Source organism: Malus domestica, chromosome 15, assembly GCF_042453785.1.
Source record: "Malus domestica chromosome 15, GDT2T_hap1".
Lineage (NCBI taxonomy): Eukaryota > Viridiplantae > Streptophyta > Magnoliopsida > Rosales > Rosaceae > Malus > Malus domestica.
In genome coordinates this window covers 56049862-56066736 of record NC_091675.1, presented here as the reverse complement: position 1 = coordinate 56066736, position 16875 = coordinate 56049862, and the positions used below count along the sequence as shown (strand labels likewise).

The following is a 16875-nucleotide window of genomic DNA, read 5'->3' as shown; positions in this document are numbered from 1 at the left end:
GTTTCTAGTTCGATTGATCACGATACAATATCCATTATTGCCAAATTGTACGACAACGTAATACGAAATCGTAGATACAACACATTCAAATAGGAATCAATTTGATGAATGATTCAAGTTCGAGTTGCCGTGCTGTTGAATTGCCTGATCAGATGGACATAAAGGTTAATCAGAATTTTGACAACTCCTAACAAATTGCACACAAAAAATTATGCTTTCTCTAAATGATTTTGCTTTATCTGAATGAAAAGAGATGAGAATGATGAGAGATGGGAATGATGAGTTAGGGTTTAAGGAAGACAAATAGTCAAAGAGTTATCAAACCCAAACTTTTCTTTTTATTTTTTATAAAAAAAAAAGCAATAATGCAAAAGATGGTAACTAAGGTCCTTATTAGTCATTTTACAAATGGACAAATTTGTAATTAAAAAAGTCATTAAAAGGTGGATGGGAATATAAGACATTGGGGTGGGAATAACAGCTCTCTTAATAAAACACTCATTGTCAACTAAAACTCTATGAAATTACCAGTTTAACCATCTAATTAAAACAAAACATAAATAAGAAATATGAGGTAGAAATGTAATTTCATATAACCAAATTTTGCTATTTTTTTTCCAAGCCTCACTTACATGTAATTCTAACATATCTCTAATTAAAAAAAAAAAAAATTCCCACTCCCATATTCTTTATCCTCTCTTCCTCTCTCCTTCTATATCGAAAAGTTTTTTAGTTGAGCATCATAGCCATGTAATACTAACAGATTTTATTTAAAATTTCTCTTCATTCCTGTTTCTTTCTTATCAACTCTCCTGGACTTCTCTCTACAACTCTCTCGCCTAAAGCCTCTTCAACCGTCCACCTTTTCCTATATTCTCTATCATTTTCTTCCTCTCTTCTTCTATTTCAAAAAACAAAAATAAAAAATTTGGGTAAATTACATAATACCCCCTCAGGTTTAAGGTCTATTATTGTCACATCTCGGCCTGGGCCCTCACCATATCCCAAACTCGACTCCACCATAACATGATATTGTCCGCTTTGGGCCCCCACCACGCCCTCACGGTTTTGTTTCTGGGAACTCATATAAGAACTTCCCAGTGGGTCGCCCATCATGGGATTGATTTCGCTCGAACTCGCTTAACTTCGGAGTTCTGATGGAACCTGAAGCTATGAGCTCCCAAAAGGCCTTGTGCTCTGATACCAAACTGACACATCCCGACCCGGATTGTCCTCTAGGACTCCAAATCGAGTTGTGCTGGACGATACCTGGAAGGTGACGAAGCCATAAAGTGTGGTGATGTGGAATATGTGAATAAATTTATACCTAAAAATGCCTAAACACGAGAGTGCGCTGTGAGCGGGAATGAACCCATTTCACATGTAACGTCAGAGTATAAGTAAAGTACAGTAGAGTGGATTGAAAATCATACCGTCGAAGGTAATCTCCAATACCAAGACTTGCCACGAATCCTCATCGATACGAAAACTAAGCTACTAGAACTTTGAGGGATAAAAAAAAAACAAGAGTGAGTGGGCCTGAGTATAAAGCTTTAATAAAGACCTTCTAAACGATATAACCCCTCGCTCTACTTGTATAATTTCCAGGAAATCATACTACATATAAGTATGAAGTCAAATGTAAATCAACATTAAATCCAAAAATAATCCAAAATCACTACATATCGGCAACAACATAATAAAATCAGGTGCTCATCAATCTATGATAACCCACGAGTCGGAGTTGCCTAACGCAACCTATACGACTCATAAATCAATCTATGATAACACATGAGTCGGAGTTGCCTAATACAACCTGTACGACTCATGGGCAACCTGTATGACAGTGTTGGAGTTGCCCATTGCAACCTGTACGATAATATCAGAGTTACCTATCATTGCAACCTACACGACAGTGTCGGAGTTGCCTATTACAACCTATACGACAATGTCGAAGTTGCCTATTATTGCAACCTGTATGACAATGTTGGAGTTGTCTATTGAAACCTATACGACAATTTCAGAGTTGCATAAAACATAAATATAGTCATGTCATCAATCAATCATTTCAAATAACATCATAAACTCACTTGAACTTACCTGCGCGTCCCGCGTTCACCTTAGCATTTCAAAGCATTCACAACAATAATATGTAGGTAATATGCATATGGATATGCCATAATGCAATCTAAAATTCAACCATATCATAATATTTTAGATTATGATATGGCATAAAATGCATAATTCAATTTAAAAGCGCTTGTGGAATTATCAATTATATATATATATATATATATATATATACGATAAAAAGGAAAAGACCTACTCACCTGAGGTCTATGCTATGACTCCCTAGCATGAATATCGAGACATCACGAACGATCCTTACCTAGAACAATTATTTAGTCACGTCTTAGAACTCTTATCAATATAACACGTAACTTACATAAAACACATCCCAAGAACGTTCTAGAATGATTTGAGACCCATTGACCAAAAGTCAACCATTGGTCAAAGATCAACGGTAGGGTCCACAATCCTATGTAACTCAATCCGGAAGATCTGCACAATTTGGTATCTGAGTCAATCCCTGGCCAGATGTGTGCCGACGAGGACGTCGGGCCCCTAAGGGGGTGGATTGTTACATCCCACATCAACCAGGGGAGTGGATCCTCTAAGCCTTATATGTATATTCCTATCTCTACCTATCACGAGGCCTTTTGGGAGCTCATTGGCTTTAGGTTCCATCAGAACTCTGAAGTTAAGTGAGTTTCCACGAGAGCAATCCCATGATGGGTGACCCACTAGGAAGTTTTCGTGTGAGTTCCCAGAAACAAAATTGTGAGGGTGTGGTCGGGGCCCAAAGCGAACAATATCATGTTACGGTAGAGTCGAGCCTAAGATATGGTGGGGGACTGGACCAGGATGTGACAATTACAACCTCATACAACATCTTTAAAACATTTCACTTTCATACCACTTACTATTTTATTTCAATATAGTACCTCCGTTACATCTTTCATCCATTGATCCGTTAAGAGCTGATGTGGCTGCCACATTTGTGCCACATAGCTGCCAAATGTGTGCAACGTGGTAATTTTTTTTTAAATTAAAAAAAAACCAAAATCTTCTAAAAAAAATAAAAATAAAACACAGAAAACGAAAAACCCACCCTTCGTCCAGCTAAAGGCAATCGACATGGTTTTATACATCAAGAAAACCGCCTTCCCTTTCCGAATCAGGTCGGAAAAGCGCCTTCGTTCTGTCGTATCTGAAGTCCATGAGTTCGTGAAAGCCATTATTAGAGAGAAAAAGCGGGATCTGAGCAAGGCAAAGGCATTTGAATCTGTAGATCTGCTCCCCGGATTCTTGAGCTTTGGCCGCACCGATAAAAAAAACCACGAGTGGAGAACTAGAGCTTCAGGGAGCAGCGTTGTCTGAGTCGACATCGGGAGGAGGTTACAACGAGGTGAAGGAGAAGGTGCAACCCACGCAGTGCTGCTACAGGAGTATGAAGATGTCAAGCTAGGGAGCACGATTCTATGTGGTGATGTCAAGCCAGAGTAGAATTTTTGGAGGTTGAGGGATTGGTAGTCGAGAAGTTTATGGGCTTATGGGTAAGTGGTGATGAAGATTTGGAAGCCTCGGTCGAGAGGGAACCCGTCGACGACATCAGTTCGGACATTGTCGCCGACGGCTTCAGAGGCTTCGAGGAGGAGGAAATTGGTGTTTTAGGAGTTGAGGTGGGTGGCGGTGGTGAGTCCTCTACCTATGATAACAATAGGGGACTTGGGGTTTGGCAGGAATGGGGATTTTGGGGGGTTGATAGTTGTTTGGAGAAATGATTGGGGTTTGAAGGAAGAGATGGGTAAGGGTGGGGGTGGGATGTAGGGTTGCGAGGAAGGATTTATGGGTTTGGGTTTTTTTTTTTATTTTTTATTATTTATTATTTTTTTAAATTTTTAAATAGGGTTAATATTATAATATTTTTAATGTATAAAAAATTATTTTTTTGGCCACATGGTGCTACATCAGCACAAATGTGGCAGTCATGTCAGCTTTTAATGGATCAATGGATGAAAAATGTAACAGATGTATTATATTGAAATAAAATATTAGGTGAGGTATTAAAGTGAAATATTTTAACGATGTATGAGGTTGTAATAGATCTCAAACCTAAAGGATATTATGTAATTTACCCCAAAAAATTTCTCACACATTTTGTGTGTGCCCATATGCTAGTAAGCCATAAAAAAACAAGAATCGAAGTGATAAAAAATAAAAAATAAAAATTCAGGGGTAATATTCCACGTACCCTAAACGAAAAAGAAAAAACGAAAAAAATCCCGAATGAAAAATGAAAAAACGTTCACAAGCTGGTGTAATCAGCAAACGTACCCTTATTTTATCACTCTCTCACGCGGCCATATTGGCCCTCTTGAGCAATTCCACCCATGGAACCCTTCCCCCTGGCAATCCACTATTCAATCCACCCTATTAAACAGTAACTGCCTTAAATGAATAGTAACTACCATTAATGAACAGTAATTACCATTAATGAACAGTAATTACCATTTACATCTCGACCCTTGGAACCCTCCCCCTGTCAATAAGCAATTAAAATAATAATTTTTTTTGTTTGTTTAAATAATTAAAAACCCCCTCTCTCTCTCTCTCTCAAAAAAAAAAAAATAAAAAATTGCAAAGCCCTCGGGCCCCGTCGACTTCCCACCCTCACTCGGGCCCTTCCCCGCTGGAGCTGCTCCCACCGGCCCTCAGGCCCTTTCTCCTCCCCTGTCGCCCGAGCAACCAGCATCCGCTGGAGTTGCTCGCCCGAGACAGCCACCACAAGCCTTAAATCACTGCATCGGTAATTTGCTTTGTATTTTCACTTTTATTCCATTTTATTCGGATGTATATAATTTTTTGGTCAAAATTTTTATGATCTGATCCCTCAATCACCAGTGTTAGGGTTTTGGCAATCGAAATCAGAGGTACAATTTTAGGGCAGGGTGGGTGATGGATGATTATCAGGAGATGGAGAGGTTTGGGATGGAGGAGGATTACGAGGACGCCCAGTGGATCGGCGGCGAGTTCTATTACAGCAAGCGCAAGGACAAGCCCGTCCAAACCAAAGACGACGTCCTCTACGGCATATTTACTGCCGATTCCGATGACGACGATGACAACGGCGGCTCCAGAAAACGCAGGAAAGACCGAAGGGTCGACCTCACCAAGCCCGTCAGTTTTGTCTCCACAGGAATCGTCATGCCCAACCAGGAGGTCGACGACAATTCAAAGCAGCAAAACGATGATAAGCGGCCTGGCCTCGGCGCCACCAATGACCTTGGATTTGGTGCCGCTACGGGTTCCGGTTTAGGTTTTAAAAATCCGAATTCGGATTCTTTGGGTGGCGAGGAGGAGGAGGAGGAGGTGGAGGATGAGCAGAGTTTTTTGCCGACGGCTTTTGGGAAGAAGATAAAGGAGGGGGCGGAGAGGAGACACAAGGAGAGGGAAAAGATGAAATTGCTCAAGCTTACTAGTAGTCAGTCTCAGAGTAGAGGAGGTTCTGAAGAACGTCAATTTGCAGGACTAGGAGCAAAGGGCGCTGGGGATGGGGGTCTGGGGGCCTTCGAGAAACACACCAAGGGCATTGGAATGAAGATGCTTAAGAACATGGGCTACAAAGGAGGCGGACTTGGGAAGAACGAGCAAGGCATTCTCGCTCCTATTGAAGCCAAGCTGAGGCCAAAGAATATGGGCATGGGTTTCAATGATTACAAGGAGACGGAGGTCAAGCGGCCTAGCTTGCAAGAATTGGAAGCTGAAAAGCCGAGCAAGCCTTTGCCCGCTGCCACCTCCACCAAAAAGAAGCCTTCCTGGAAGAAGAACAAGACTAACAAGGACCATTATATCTCTGCCAAGGAGTTGTTAGCCCAGAAGCAGGAAGAAGGCACAGAGGTCCTTGTGCACAAGGTGGTTGATATGCGCGGACCTCAGGTTCGAGTCTTGACCAATCTGGAGAATTTGAATGCTGAAGAGAAAGCAAGGGAAGAGGATGTTCCCATGCCTGAGCTACAGCACAACGTCAGGTTGATTCTGGACTTAGCTGAGCTCGATATCCAGAAGATTGACAGGGACCTGAGGAATGAGCGGGACACGGCCATCAGCTTGAACCAGGAGAAAGAGAGGTTGGAGACGGAGGTGGCCAGGCAGAAGCAACACCTGGATAACTTGGAGGATATTAGGACCGTCATAGATCGACTGGGAGAAGAGAATAGCATGGGAACATTGACGCTGGACTCCCTGACAAAGGACTTTCGTGACCTGCAGAAGAGATACGCCGATGACTATAAGTTATGTAACTTGTCTTGCATTGCCTGCTCGTTCGCTCTGCCTCTGTTTATTAGGATGTTTCAAGGCTGGGATCCTCTTAGGAACCCCTCGCATGGGTTGGATGTAATATCTTCTTGGAAGGCTTTGCTTCATGGAGAGGGGGAGAGCGAGCAGTACCTGGATATTTGGCATAGCTCAATGTCCCCTTACACCAAATTGCTTTCCGAGGTGGTGGTACCCGCTGTGAGGATTGCTGGCGTCAATACATGGCAGCCCAAGGACCCTGAACCCATGCTTCGCTTTCTGGAGTCTTGGGAGAACTTGCTGCCTCCTTCTGTCCTTCATTCCATACTGGATATGGTAATCTTTCCTAAATTGAAGGACGCAGTTGACTTGTGGGAACCTCACCGGGACACTGTTCCCATCCATGTGTGGGTGCATCCGTGGCTACCACTCTTGGGACACAAGTTGGAAGACTTGTATCACACAATACGATTCAAGTTGAGTAATGTTCTGGGTGCTTGGCACCCAAGCGATGGATCTGCCTATACCATACTCTCACCGTGGAAGAAGGTGTTTGATGCCGCGAGTTGGGAACAGCTTATGTATAGATTTATAGTACCCAAGTTGCAGCTTGTCTTACAAGAATTCCAAGTGAACCCTGCAGATCAGACACTTGATCAATTTAATTGGGTGATGAGTTGGGCTTCTGCTATTCCAATTCATCTAATGGTAGATATGTTGGAGAAATTTTTCTTCACCAAGTGGCTACAGGTTTTGTATCACTGGTTATGTTCGAACCCGAACTTTGAAGAGGTTTTAAATTGGTATAAAGGTTGGAAGGAACTCATTCCTGAGGAGCTTCATGCAAATGAAAGTATCCGGTATCAGCTTAATTGTGGTCTTGACATGATGAATCGGGCTGTTGAGGGTATGGAGGTGGTCCAACCTGGTTTGAAGGAGAATATTAGCTACCTTAGGGTGCTTGAGCAAAGGCAATTTGAGGCACAGCAGAAAGCAGCAGCAGCAGCAGCAGCACATGCAAACTTGGGTGGCACTGCTCAAATGGATGGCATTGGTCACGAGATGAGTTTGAAAGATGTTATTGAAGCCCATGCGCAGCAAAATGGCCTGCTATTTAGGCCTAAGCCTGGGAGGATGCATAATGGTCACCAGATGTATGGCTTTGGTAATGTAAGCATAATAGTTGACTCCCTAAATCAAAAGGTATATGCCCAAATAGAGGAAACTTGGTCCCTTGTATCCCTTGAAAGGTTGCTGGACATGCACAATAATTTACTTACAAGGAGACGCTGAGTTTTAAAAAGGTCTTTGAAGAGTTGAAGGTGTGTGTGGTGACTCTGGACTGAGAATGGAGCTGATGCATTAGGTTGTAATGCAGCATGCCTAACTCTTGGATCGAGAACTCAAAAATTAACTTGTCATACTTTTTTCAGCTTGTCTTTGGAAGCCGGAATATCTGCTGTAAGGAATGGTATTTGCAAAATCTAACCTTTTCATTCATTATTTTAGTTTTGCAGTTGGATTCACTCCAGTTACTAGGTTGTATAAATACGTCTTGCTATTATAGTACCAACGATTTTGATTATTGCCCAGTTTTCATTGAAATGTCTGTTTTTGTGCTTATAATCCAAACTAACATGCATGCATGATTATGAATGTTTTGGGTGTGCTGTGGCCTCTCTACACACAGTTTATGATTTTCTTGGATGTCTTCATAATAGGAGAGCTTATGCAGTTTTTAAATGTAGCAAAAGGTTGAAAGTACGGTGCATAGATTCAGTAGTGATGGTTATACTATCTCATCACTAGGAATGACCAGGAGTGGAGTTTTGGCAGATACTATAGTCTTACTCAGACAAGTTAAATATGTTTTGTTTTTATGTCAAATTATGAAAAAAAAGAAACTTAAGTAAGATTAGGGCTGGAAAAAAATCCCAAAAATCCCAAACCAAACCAAAAAAATCCCGATCCCAAACCAAAAAAATCCCAAACCAAAATTCCCGAAATTTTCGGGACGTAATCCCAAACCAAACCGAAAGTTTCGGGATGGGATTCGGTATTGCATTTCATTTTTTCGGTATTCCCATACCGAACCGAAAATATATATATATATATATATATAATTTTTTAATTATAAGATAATTATTTCAACCGTTGATTGTTTTGGATTTAATCTATGTCGTTGATTAGTTTTTAGGTCAGATCACATTTCAGTTCCTCTTCATTCGATCCCTCAAGAATCCAATCCTACGACCAATCCTATTCCTACCAGGCCTATTATCCCTACAATCACCCCCAACAATCCGACCACCAACAACAATACCAACAATACTACAATCCCACCACCACCACCCAGGATTACGCCACCGCCCACCACCACCAATACCATCAAGAACCCATTTCGATTCATCCTCCCGGGGTCCCACTTCCGCCCCAACAGCCACAAACGGCGGATCCTGACCCGACCCATTTGCAGAATGCGTATTACCCACATGGGGTTGCGGAGGATCAGAAGCAGCAGGTGGATTCGAGCTCGGGCTATGGTGGGTTGAATCCAGCGGCCGTGGCAGCGCTTTCGCAGCCCTCGCAGCTTACTGGGAACATCGAGGCGGCCCAGCGGACTGCTCAACCCCCGGTAAGTGGTTGGTTTTCTTATTTCTGGTTTCAATTTAGCATTTTTTGTTATTAGGCACTGGGAATTCTTGTTCTTATAATAATGCGATGCCTTTTCTCTTTATCAGTCCAGTCTTATGAATTTGATGTGTATAATCTACTTGTAGTTCGGGGCATGTTTTCGCATTTAATTTGATTTGTATAGTGTGAACTTTGTTTTAAAACATGTTATATATTTTCTCGAATGTCTTCTTTCATTTGGTGAAATTCGGGTGGGGGTGAATTTATGGAACTTTTGGCTTTCGATATGAAGGTTATATCTTGACAAAATTCGTGCTATTTAGTTTTGACTGTAACTAGATAAGCAAAAGGAGTGGAACTTGAGTCGCAGAAACTGAAGGTCATGTCTTCTTGACAAAATTCGTGCTATTTAGTTTTGGCTTTCGATATGAAGGTCATGTCTTCTTATTTGATTGAATCAAGTTAAGCCCATATGGGGCTGTTACATTCAGTGGGCACGGCCCAATATTAGGTTTTTGTCCAATTGGACCAATATTAGCTTTTTTTGTCCAAAAGCCCAAAAGCCCAAAAGCCCAAAATTATTTCGGGATTCCCGATTTGTCCCGAAATCCCGAAATTATTTCGGGATTCCCGAAAATTGGGATTCCCGAAAATTTGGTTTGGGATCGGTATTGAAATTGGGATTCCCGAAAATTTTGGTATGGGAATCGGGACAAGAGTTTCGGTATGGGATCCCATACCGAACCACCCCTAAGTAAGATAAAGAGCGAAGTGAGTGAAGATTTGTGGGGTATAGTGGGATTTTCGGCGTCTTTAGTCATTCTGTGTCTCAATTTCTAAGCTTATGTTAGCTAATCAGTGTTCTAGTTTTCTGTTGATTCATTGTTACGTTGAGTAGTCTTTTTGTGGTGCTGCTCTTCTTCTGTTCGGTGTTGTGGTGTTGGTATTATCTTCTTGGATGGGTAGGGTTGTTTCTGTTCTTGTTGGATGGTGGACTTCTTGCTGACCGCTAGACATTGTTCTTTTTTCAATTTTCTCAATAAAGTTGTTTACAGTAAATTACAAAACAGTGAGTGAAGGTTTGTGGCAGAGAATTGTGGTTGATAGGAGTTCTGAGTCACTGTCTCAGGTCTGAAAGAAGGGTGGTTTGGGGATTGGAAACTTGGTAGAGAAACGAGGCGTTGGAAAATGGTTTTGCAGTTTCTGTGGAAACTGATTCTTATGACATGCTGTCGAGAAGCAAAAATAGATTACATGACAATGCGTGAGATGCTAAACTAGTGGCATGAAACACATTTCCAAATTGCTTGGCTCTCTTTCTTCAAGTGGTGGTTAATGGGGGAGTGTGGTTTTGGGAAGAGTGTTGGTCTGGTGATAGTGAAACACCTCTTCTCATTTCTGTTTCACTCCAACACAGATTGTCCATTCATCACAATGTTCCCATGCAAGAATGCTAGTCAGTTTTTTGCTTCCTTTAAGTTGAGATTTAGGCTTCTACAGAATTTTGAATGAGATAGGGGAGCTCACTTTTCTATCATCTTTATTGGGAAGTGTCACGATCGGATCGGATACGAGGAGATGAAGTTGGATTCATCCAGACTGTTATATTGTAGGTCTTATTTCAGAGAGTTATGTGATAATCCATCTCTTTCTTGCTAGGTGTAGGGGTGGGTTCAAAAAATGAAAACCGAAAAAAACCGAACCGAAACCGAAAAAACTGAACCGAACAAAAAAATCGAACCGAATTGAAAAAACCGAACTGAACCGAATTCTTTTGGTTCGCTTCGGTTTTAGTGATCTAGAAACCGAACCAAACCGAACCGAACCGAATTAATTAAATTAATTTTTTTATTTAATTATTTGTTTTGGGTATTATTTTCTAAACCCAATTTGTAAGTTAAAATGTGCTAAACCCAATGTGTTGCTAAACTTTAAGCTCAAAATATTAAAAAAAAGTCCTATAAAAACTCTAAACCCTAACCTATTATTTCTCCCCCCATATAAGGTTCCAGAACCAAACCTCATCCTGAAGTACCTACATCCATCTCCATAGCATTGTCTACTTCTGCTCCAGCTTTCTTTTCCAAATCTACTCTCATATAACATGTAACAGAATCCATAAACATTTATTTCAGGTAGATTACTTGGGTAATTTGTGATGGAAAAGAATCCAACACACACTAAATAAATCCACCAACGCATTACTTTTACTAATCAAGTTGTCAACATGCCGTTACAAGCAAACAACCTTGATCCTTGAACAACATCATACAATTAAACTTTTCTAAGTCATTTGTACGATTTTTGTGTTGTGAGGTTGTTAGTTTGGACTTTGAAAGACTTGATTGATGATTTTAGTTTAACTTTAAATGTTTATTTTCATTGTCTTTGATTCTAGTTAGAATGCTTATGTTATGATTGTATTGGATATGTTAAAATTTAATATTTAAATGTTTTTCATTTTTTGAAAAAATAAAAAACAAAAAACCGAAACCGAACCGGAAAAAACCGAACTGAAAAAAAACCGAACAAAAAAAAACCGAAAAAAAAATAAACCGAACCGAACTGAACCGAAATTTCAGTTTGGTTTCGGTTTTGGCAAAAAACCGAACCGATTTAAACCGAACACACCCCTAGCTAGGTGTATATTCTTGCTTGGATGAGTGCACTGCTCATGTACAACACGGAAAAGGTTTCGGACCTTTTCCTAGGAATCTGGGGATCTCGTAATCGTATCTGTTTATCATACATCATGTGGTCAGAAATCTTTTTAAATTTAAAATTTAAAATTAAATATATATAGTACTTAACGAAAATTGACCGCACGATGTACAATGAACGTTTACGATTACGGGTTCTCCCGGATCCCCAGGCGGATCCTTTTCCGTACAACACTTGCACTTGTAAAGATCTGATGTCTCTTTTCTAATGGTGTTGTATGTGCAAAGGAAAATTGAAAACGTAAAATCTTATGTGTTCCATTCACGCTTATAAATAGTTTTTTGGGAAATTGACATAAATGACCAATATTTTTAATTTTTGGACTAAAATAGGATTTTTGATATATGTACAGAATATGTGCACGATGTGCACAACAATATAACAGAAATATGATATATTTTTTTTAAAAATTAAAATGACCTAATTGCTCTCGTATATAAATGGGTTAATTCCTTCCAACAGTGGCGAGCACTCGGTGATCGGATTCTACTTTGCGAAAGAGCTTCTGGGTTCCGGCTATGATGTCACTTGTTGACAATTGGTGAAGAGAACTCAGACAAGATGAAGAAGCCCTTATTTACCAGATTCTTATTTAATAGCTCGGACAAGATGAATGGGTGGTTTGGGTGTGAGGTGCTTAAAAAAAAAGCATCCATGAAAAAAAGCTGTAAGGATTTTAGGTGTTTGGTAAACTGAAAAAAAGGGCTTATTTTGGAAGCTGTTGTGAGAATAAGCTGAAATCAAAGGAAAAAGATGAAGCTGTTATTTGCAGTTTTGGAAAACTGGTTTTTTTTTTCAAAGCACACGGAGCTACAGTGCTCCTTTAATGAAAAGACCCACTATCAGACTGTTTTTTTTTTTTTCCAAAAGCACTTTTACAAAAAAGTTTATCAAACACTCTACTGATTTATTTCACAACCGCTTATTCTCACAGCACAGCCGCTTATTCTCACAACAGTTTTTTTTCAAAGCATAACAATACCAGCCCGAAGAATCCCCCTATCTAATATAATAATGCTTCTAGTCCATGGTCTGCGTCATTCTCCCCATTTTCTTCGTCGATTTCGTCATTGATTCTGTCGGGTTTAGGCTCGTCGTCGATGATTTGGGAAAAGGGGTTTGGAATTACATGCCTTTGTCTACCACCCAAAAACCCTAAAAAATTCAATCAAAATTGCCTTAACCCTGGAAATTGGGTTTTGAGTTTCGGAGTACTGGTTTGGTACTGAGGTATTTTATAAAAAGTGGGTATTAAAAAAAACTGAGCTAAAAAAGATGCTTGGTAAACACTTAAAAACAGCTTATTTTCACAGTTTTTGGTGAAAAAAAGCTGAAAACGTGAAACAGCAAAAATGAGCTTATTCTCATAGCACAGCAGAAGTAGTTTTTTTTCAAAGCAAATCAATATCAAACCAGCCCTGAGTTAGATTTTGCTATGGGAGAGAGATTAGGGAAGATGGAGGGCGGCGGTTTGAGAAGCGAAGGAGAAAAGCCCAGTTTGGCCGTCGAACTCACTATACGTCCACGGTATGCATATGATATGCTCACAGATTTGAACTCAACCTAAACACCTAGAATTCACAACTCTCTTCGAAATAAAAAAAATTACGCAATGAGCTGTGAGTTTTTACAATTTATATGTGGGTATTTTTGTCATTTCGTTTTTGGCAATTTCTCTAGTTTTTTTTATTCTGTTTTCTTGCCTCTTCCTTCAAAATTGTGATACATCTCTTGTTCCTGGAGTTAATTTTGTTGATAAAAGTTTATACTCACTAGGGAAATACAATGTTAGCAAAGCCCCAATTAAAGAGAAGCATTGGTGAGTCTCATTTGTAGAATAAAAGCGCAGCTGACAAACTCCGTGAGTGGAAAGGGTTTGCTCTTTGAATCCCAAATTTATTTTACATTACAAACAAGGAATTCGGCGTTGCAGTGCTCTATCTTGGCTGTTGATGGCTAAGATGTTACTGGGTTTTGGATGAAGCTGAAGAAACAATTAGTGAATGGAAGACTTGATAAACATTCAGCGTACAGTGAGCTTTGTACTTTCTTCTTCTTTTAATTTTATAATACAACTTTTTTCTTTTTTTTTTGGACAACAGGTAAATTTTATTACCAACAAAAAGCAAGTACAAACAAAGGCCTAGATACAAGAGGAACACAAAAAGAAGGCCAACACAACACAAATGACCAGGCCCAAAGCCAGCTTTGGAGCCCAGCCCGCACACAAATAGAACATAGAAACACACAACGCCTTCTCCTGAGCCTACAACAGCCGCCATCAGGAAAGTAAACATCGATCACCACGATCCGACGCCCACCACCATTGCTAAAGGTCATACCTGCAAGAACCCCAAAATTAAAGAAGAAGAAGGCCTCCTCATCCTCGAGGGACCACCAAACCAACCATCTCCACAAAGCAAAGGAGGCCTGCCGGGAAGCAAGCAACATCGCCACCAAGGGCGAACACACCGGAAAAAACAAACTGAGGCCAGCAGAGGTAGTGGTGCGAACACCCGAGCCGAAGCTCTACACACCCTTCCATAGAATCGCGAAGTATCGCATTGAAAATATGTGGAAATCGATTGGAAATGAAGATGGTAAGAGAGATGATGGAGCCAATTGATGGAAAAGATGAAGGGAGATGGATGAAGGGGTATGGAAGGGGATGGATCAAGGGGGATAGAGCAAGTGGATGATCGGGGGTTGGAGTTCGAGAAGCTACGATCAAAAGCAAGGATAGAATTCAGATGAGGGAACTGATATTTGCAGGGATGGTGGAAAGTGTAGACAATAGGGATAGCAAAGAAAAAAGAAAAAGGAAGAAAAAGCATGGGACTACCATCGACTCTAGCCATAGCTAGGGTTGGCAATAACATTGGTTTAATCAAAAGACCACTCACACTTAGGTGAGAAAGGTTCTCACGGAAGGAGAAAAGGTCTCTCATAGAAGTAGAGAATACTTGCAAACAAAGATTCTACTTGTTAGATCCCACATCGCCTAGGGGAATGGATCCTCTATGCCTTATATGTATATTCCCATCTCTATCTAGCACGAGGCCTTTTGGAAACTCATTGGTTTACTAGATAGTTTTATAATACAACCTTTATGTAAACTTTTTTGAGCTTTTAGTAGCTGCATGTACTCTGCTGGCATATACCACGCCTCTATACTTGCTGCACACACCTCAGATCTTCCTAAAATTGTAAATATTCTTCATTGGCTTGCAGTTATTGGATGATAGTTAGAAAAGGATTTAGTTTCAGTGAATCTGATTATAAAAGAGTTCAACCAGTTTGAAAATAGTGATATATTATCCGGTACTGGCTCTAAGAACAAGGGATGAAAAGAACAACAATGAGGAATCATATGGTAATTTGTGTTTGTAGTGAAGATATGTTTTCTGTACGTATGTCATGTGATGTGATAGCAATGGTTCTCCTGATACATACATGCAAACACACTCACACACATACATTTGTAATTCTAGTTTATGCATTAACAATCTTTATTTTGTTTCTTTTTAATGGCTTATGTATATTGGTGTAGATTCAACAAGGTTTGCTACAAAATATTTTTAGTGAAAACATCAAAGTTGTACAGCGTTGAACAATTTTGGGTGTAACGGATTCTTATATTCTTTTTCTGTAACATGGATGTCATTAGATTACCTCTTTCTTTAATCTTGAAACATTTACAGAGGTGAAAGTGGTAGTAGGCTGGTGGTATTTGTTTCAATCCCCACACTAGGAAACTATCATTTATAACCTTAAGCTGCAATAGTTATGTTTGAGTGGATATTTAATGCTGGGCTTAGTGAGAGTGGAGGCCCAAGAACACAAAAAGCAAGGGGAGGATTGGGCTCGGACAAGTCAACAGCCCAGGAAGAATTAAAAAATCATTTTGGCAAGGAATAGGCAACAAACCTATGAGAGAAGTGATGGGCAACAGAGGGTAGCTCACCCCCAGCAAAAAAAAAACACTTTTCGAGGGCATAGATAGGTAAATAAGTGATGACTCACCATGCTTCGGAGGCCATCACTAAAAGGCAAGGCTTAGACAATCAGGCTAAAAAGTCTATAAAAGCAGCTAGGGATACCAGAGATAAGGACACTCAACAAATCAATCAAAAGACATCCCATTTTGCTCTCAGACAAGCAAGAAACCATAAAGCTTTAGTTTGTCCAGGCTTTATTCTCTTAGTCATAGATTCACCATAGAAAGCCATCTTTTGTCAAGATTTAGACGTTCTGCTCGTTTTCCCCAACGTTGTAGTATCGAATCCCTTTAGTAAAACTCGTTTTACCTTTCATTCTCCAAAGATTACAACCCTTGTAAACACAAAGAGAAGTGGTTACAAGAGGATGAACCTTGCCTGACAAGGTTATAATCTTGCACGAGTCTCTTTTGTTTGTACTTACGTAAAGTAGATCTGTTGTGTAATGCATCTTTCTTTGTGTTTTAAATCATTTTCAACTGCTTTTCGTTCAAAGTTTTATTTTGATGATTAATCGGGCTAAACTAATTAACCTTGCTTCTTTAATTTTAATTGTAATCAAAGAAATAGTTGGAATGGCCCTAAACTCCCTTTATCTGGACATATAATATTATGAATAAAAGTCCTTGTTTACAAGGCAAGAAAAAGAACGTTATACAGACTTAAACCATCCGTAACAATCCAGTAAGATCAAGAAGTCTAAATAACTTGTGGCGCAAGTAATCAGCCCAGTTAATAACAAAAAAGAACAATATGTTATACGAAGGTAACAGTGGCACACTTAGATCCACATTAGTTTTGATTGTGAGCCTCAAGACCTAATAAAGGCCCCACAAAGGCACCATTCAAACTAATAGCAAACTTATATTGCAGCATACTAAGTAGCAAAACCTTGCCCGAGAGGCAAGACCCCCGGGGAGTTGTGTGAGGGACAGATCTAGCCCGAATATAGTTTTGGCACGCCTGGTGGGACCTATTGCGATATTGTACGCCAAGACGAAGGACGGATCGAACGTTTAGGTGGAAGGTGGAATTTGGGCAACCTCTTTGTCCAACAGAAGCAAGGATGACAGATCACCCAGAGGACTTTCCTTTACTACACAGCCTTGTAATCCTAAAGAGCCTGACCTCTTATGAGAAGTTGGGTGGAAAGGTCACTAAT

General features: G+C 40.1%; 1 protein-coding gene and 1 long non-coding RNA gene across 3 annotated transcripts in view; both read left to right on the top strand.

Moving 5' to 3' along the window:
• Positions 1 to 4726: 4726 nt before the first annotated feature.
• On the top strand, positions 4727 to 7945 carry LOC139192261 (septin and tuftelin-interacting protein 1 homolog 1-like). Its single transcript, XM_070814068.1, has 2 exons — positions 4727 to 4870; positions 4966 to 7945. The coding sequence occupies exon 2, from the start codon at positions 5020 to 5022 to the stop codon at positions 7651 to 7653; it is 2634 nt and encodes an 877-aa protein (XP_070670169.1). The 5' UTR covers positions 4727 to 4870; positions 4966 to 5019; the 3' UTR covers positions 7654 to 7945.
• Positions 7946 to 8533: 588 nt separating this feature from the next.
• LOC139192537 (uncharacterized) overlaps positions 8534 to 16875 on the top strand; it is a 42000-nt gene continuing 33658 nt past the window's right edge. Inside the window, exons 1-2 of one of the 2 annotated variants that reach the window (XR_011576743.1) lie at positions 8534 to 8995; positions 13818 to 15329. This is a non-coding gene — a long non-coding RNA (uncharacterized lncRNA). Of the gene's footprint in view, positions 8996 to 13817; positions 15330 to 16875 lie in introns of those variants that run through there. The other variant, XR_011576742.1, reaches the window with a different exon arrangement.

What these genes read in the sequence shown, in the direction of transcription:
- LOC139192261 (XM_070814068.1), top strand. Translation starts at nt 5,020, where the DNA reads ATGGATGATTATCAGGAGATGGAGAGGTTTGGGATGGAGGAGGATTAC.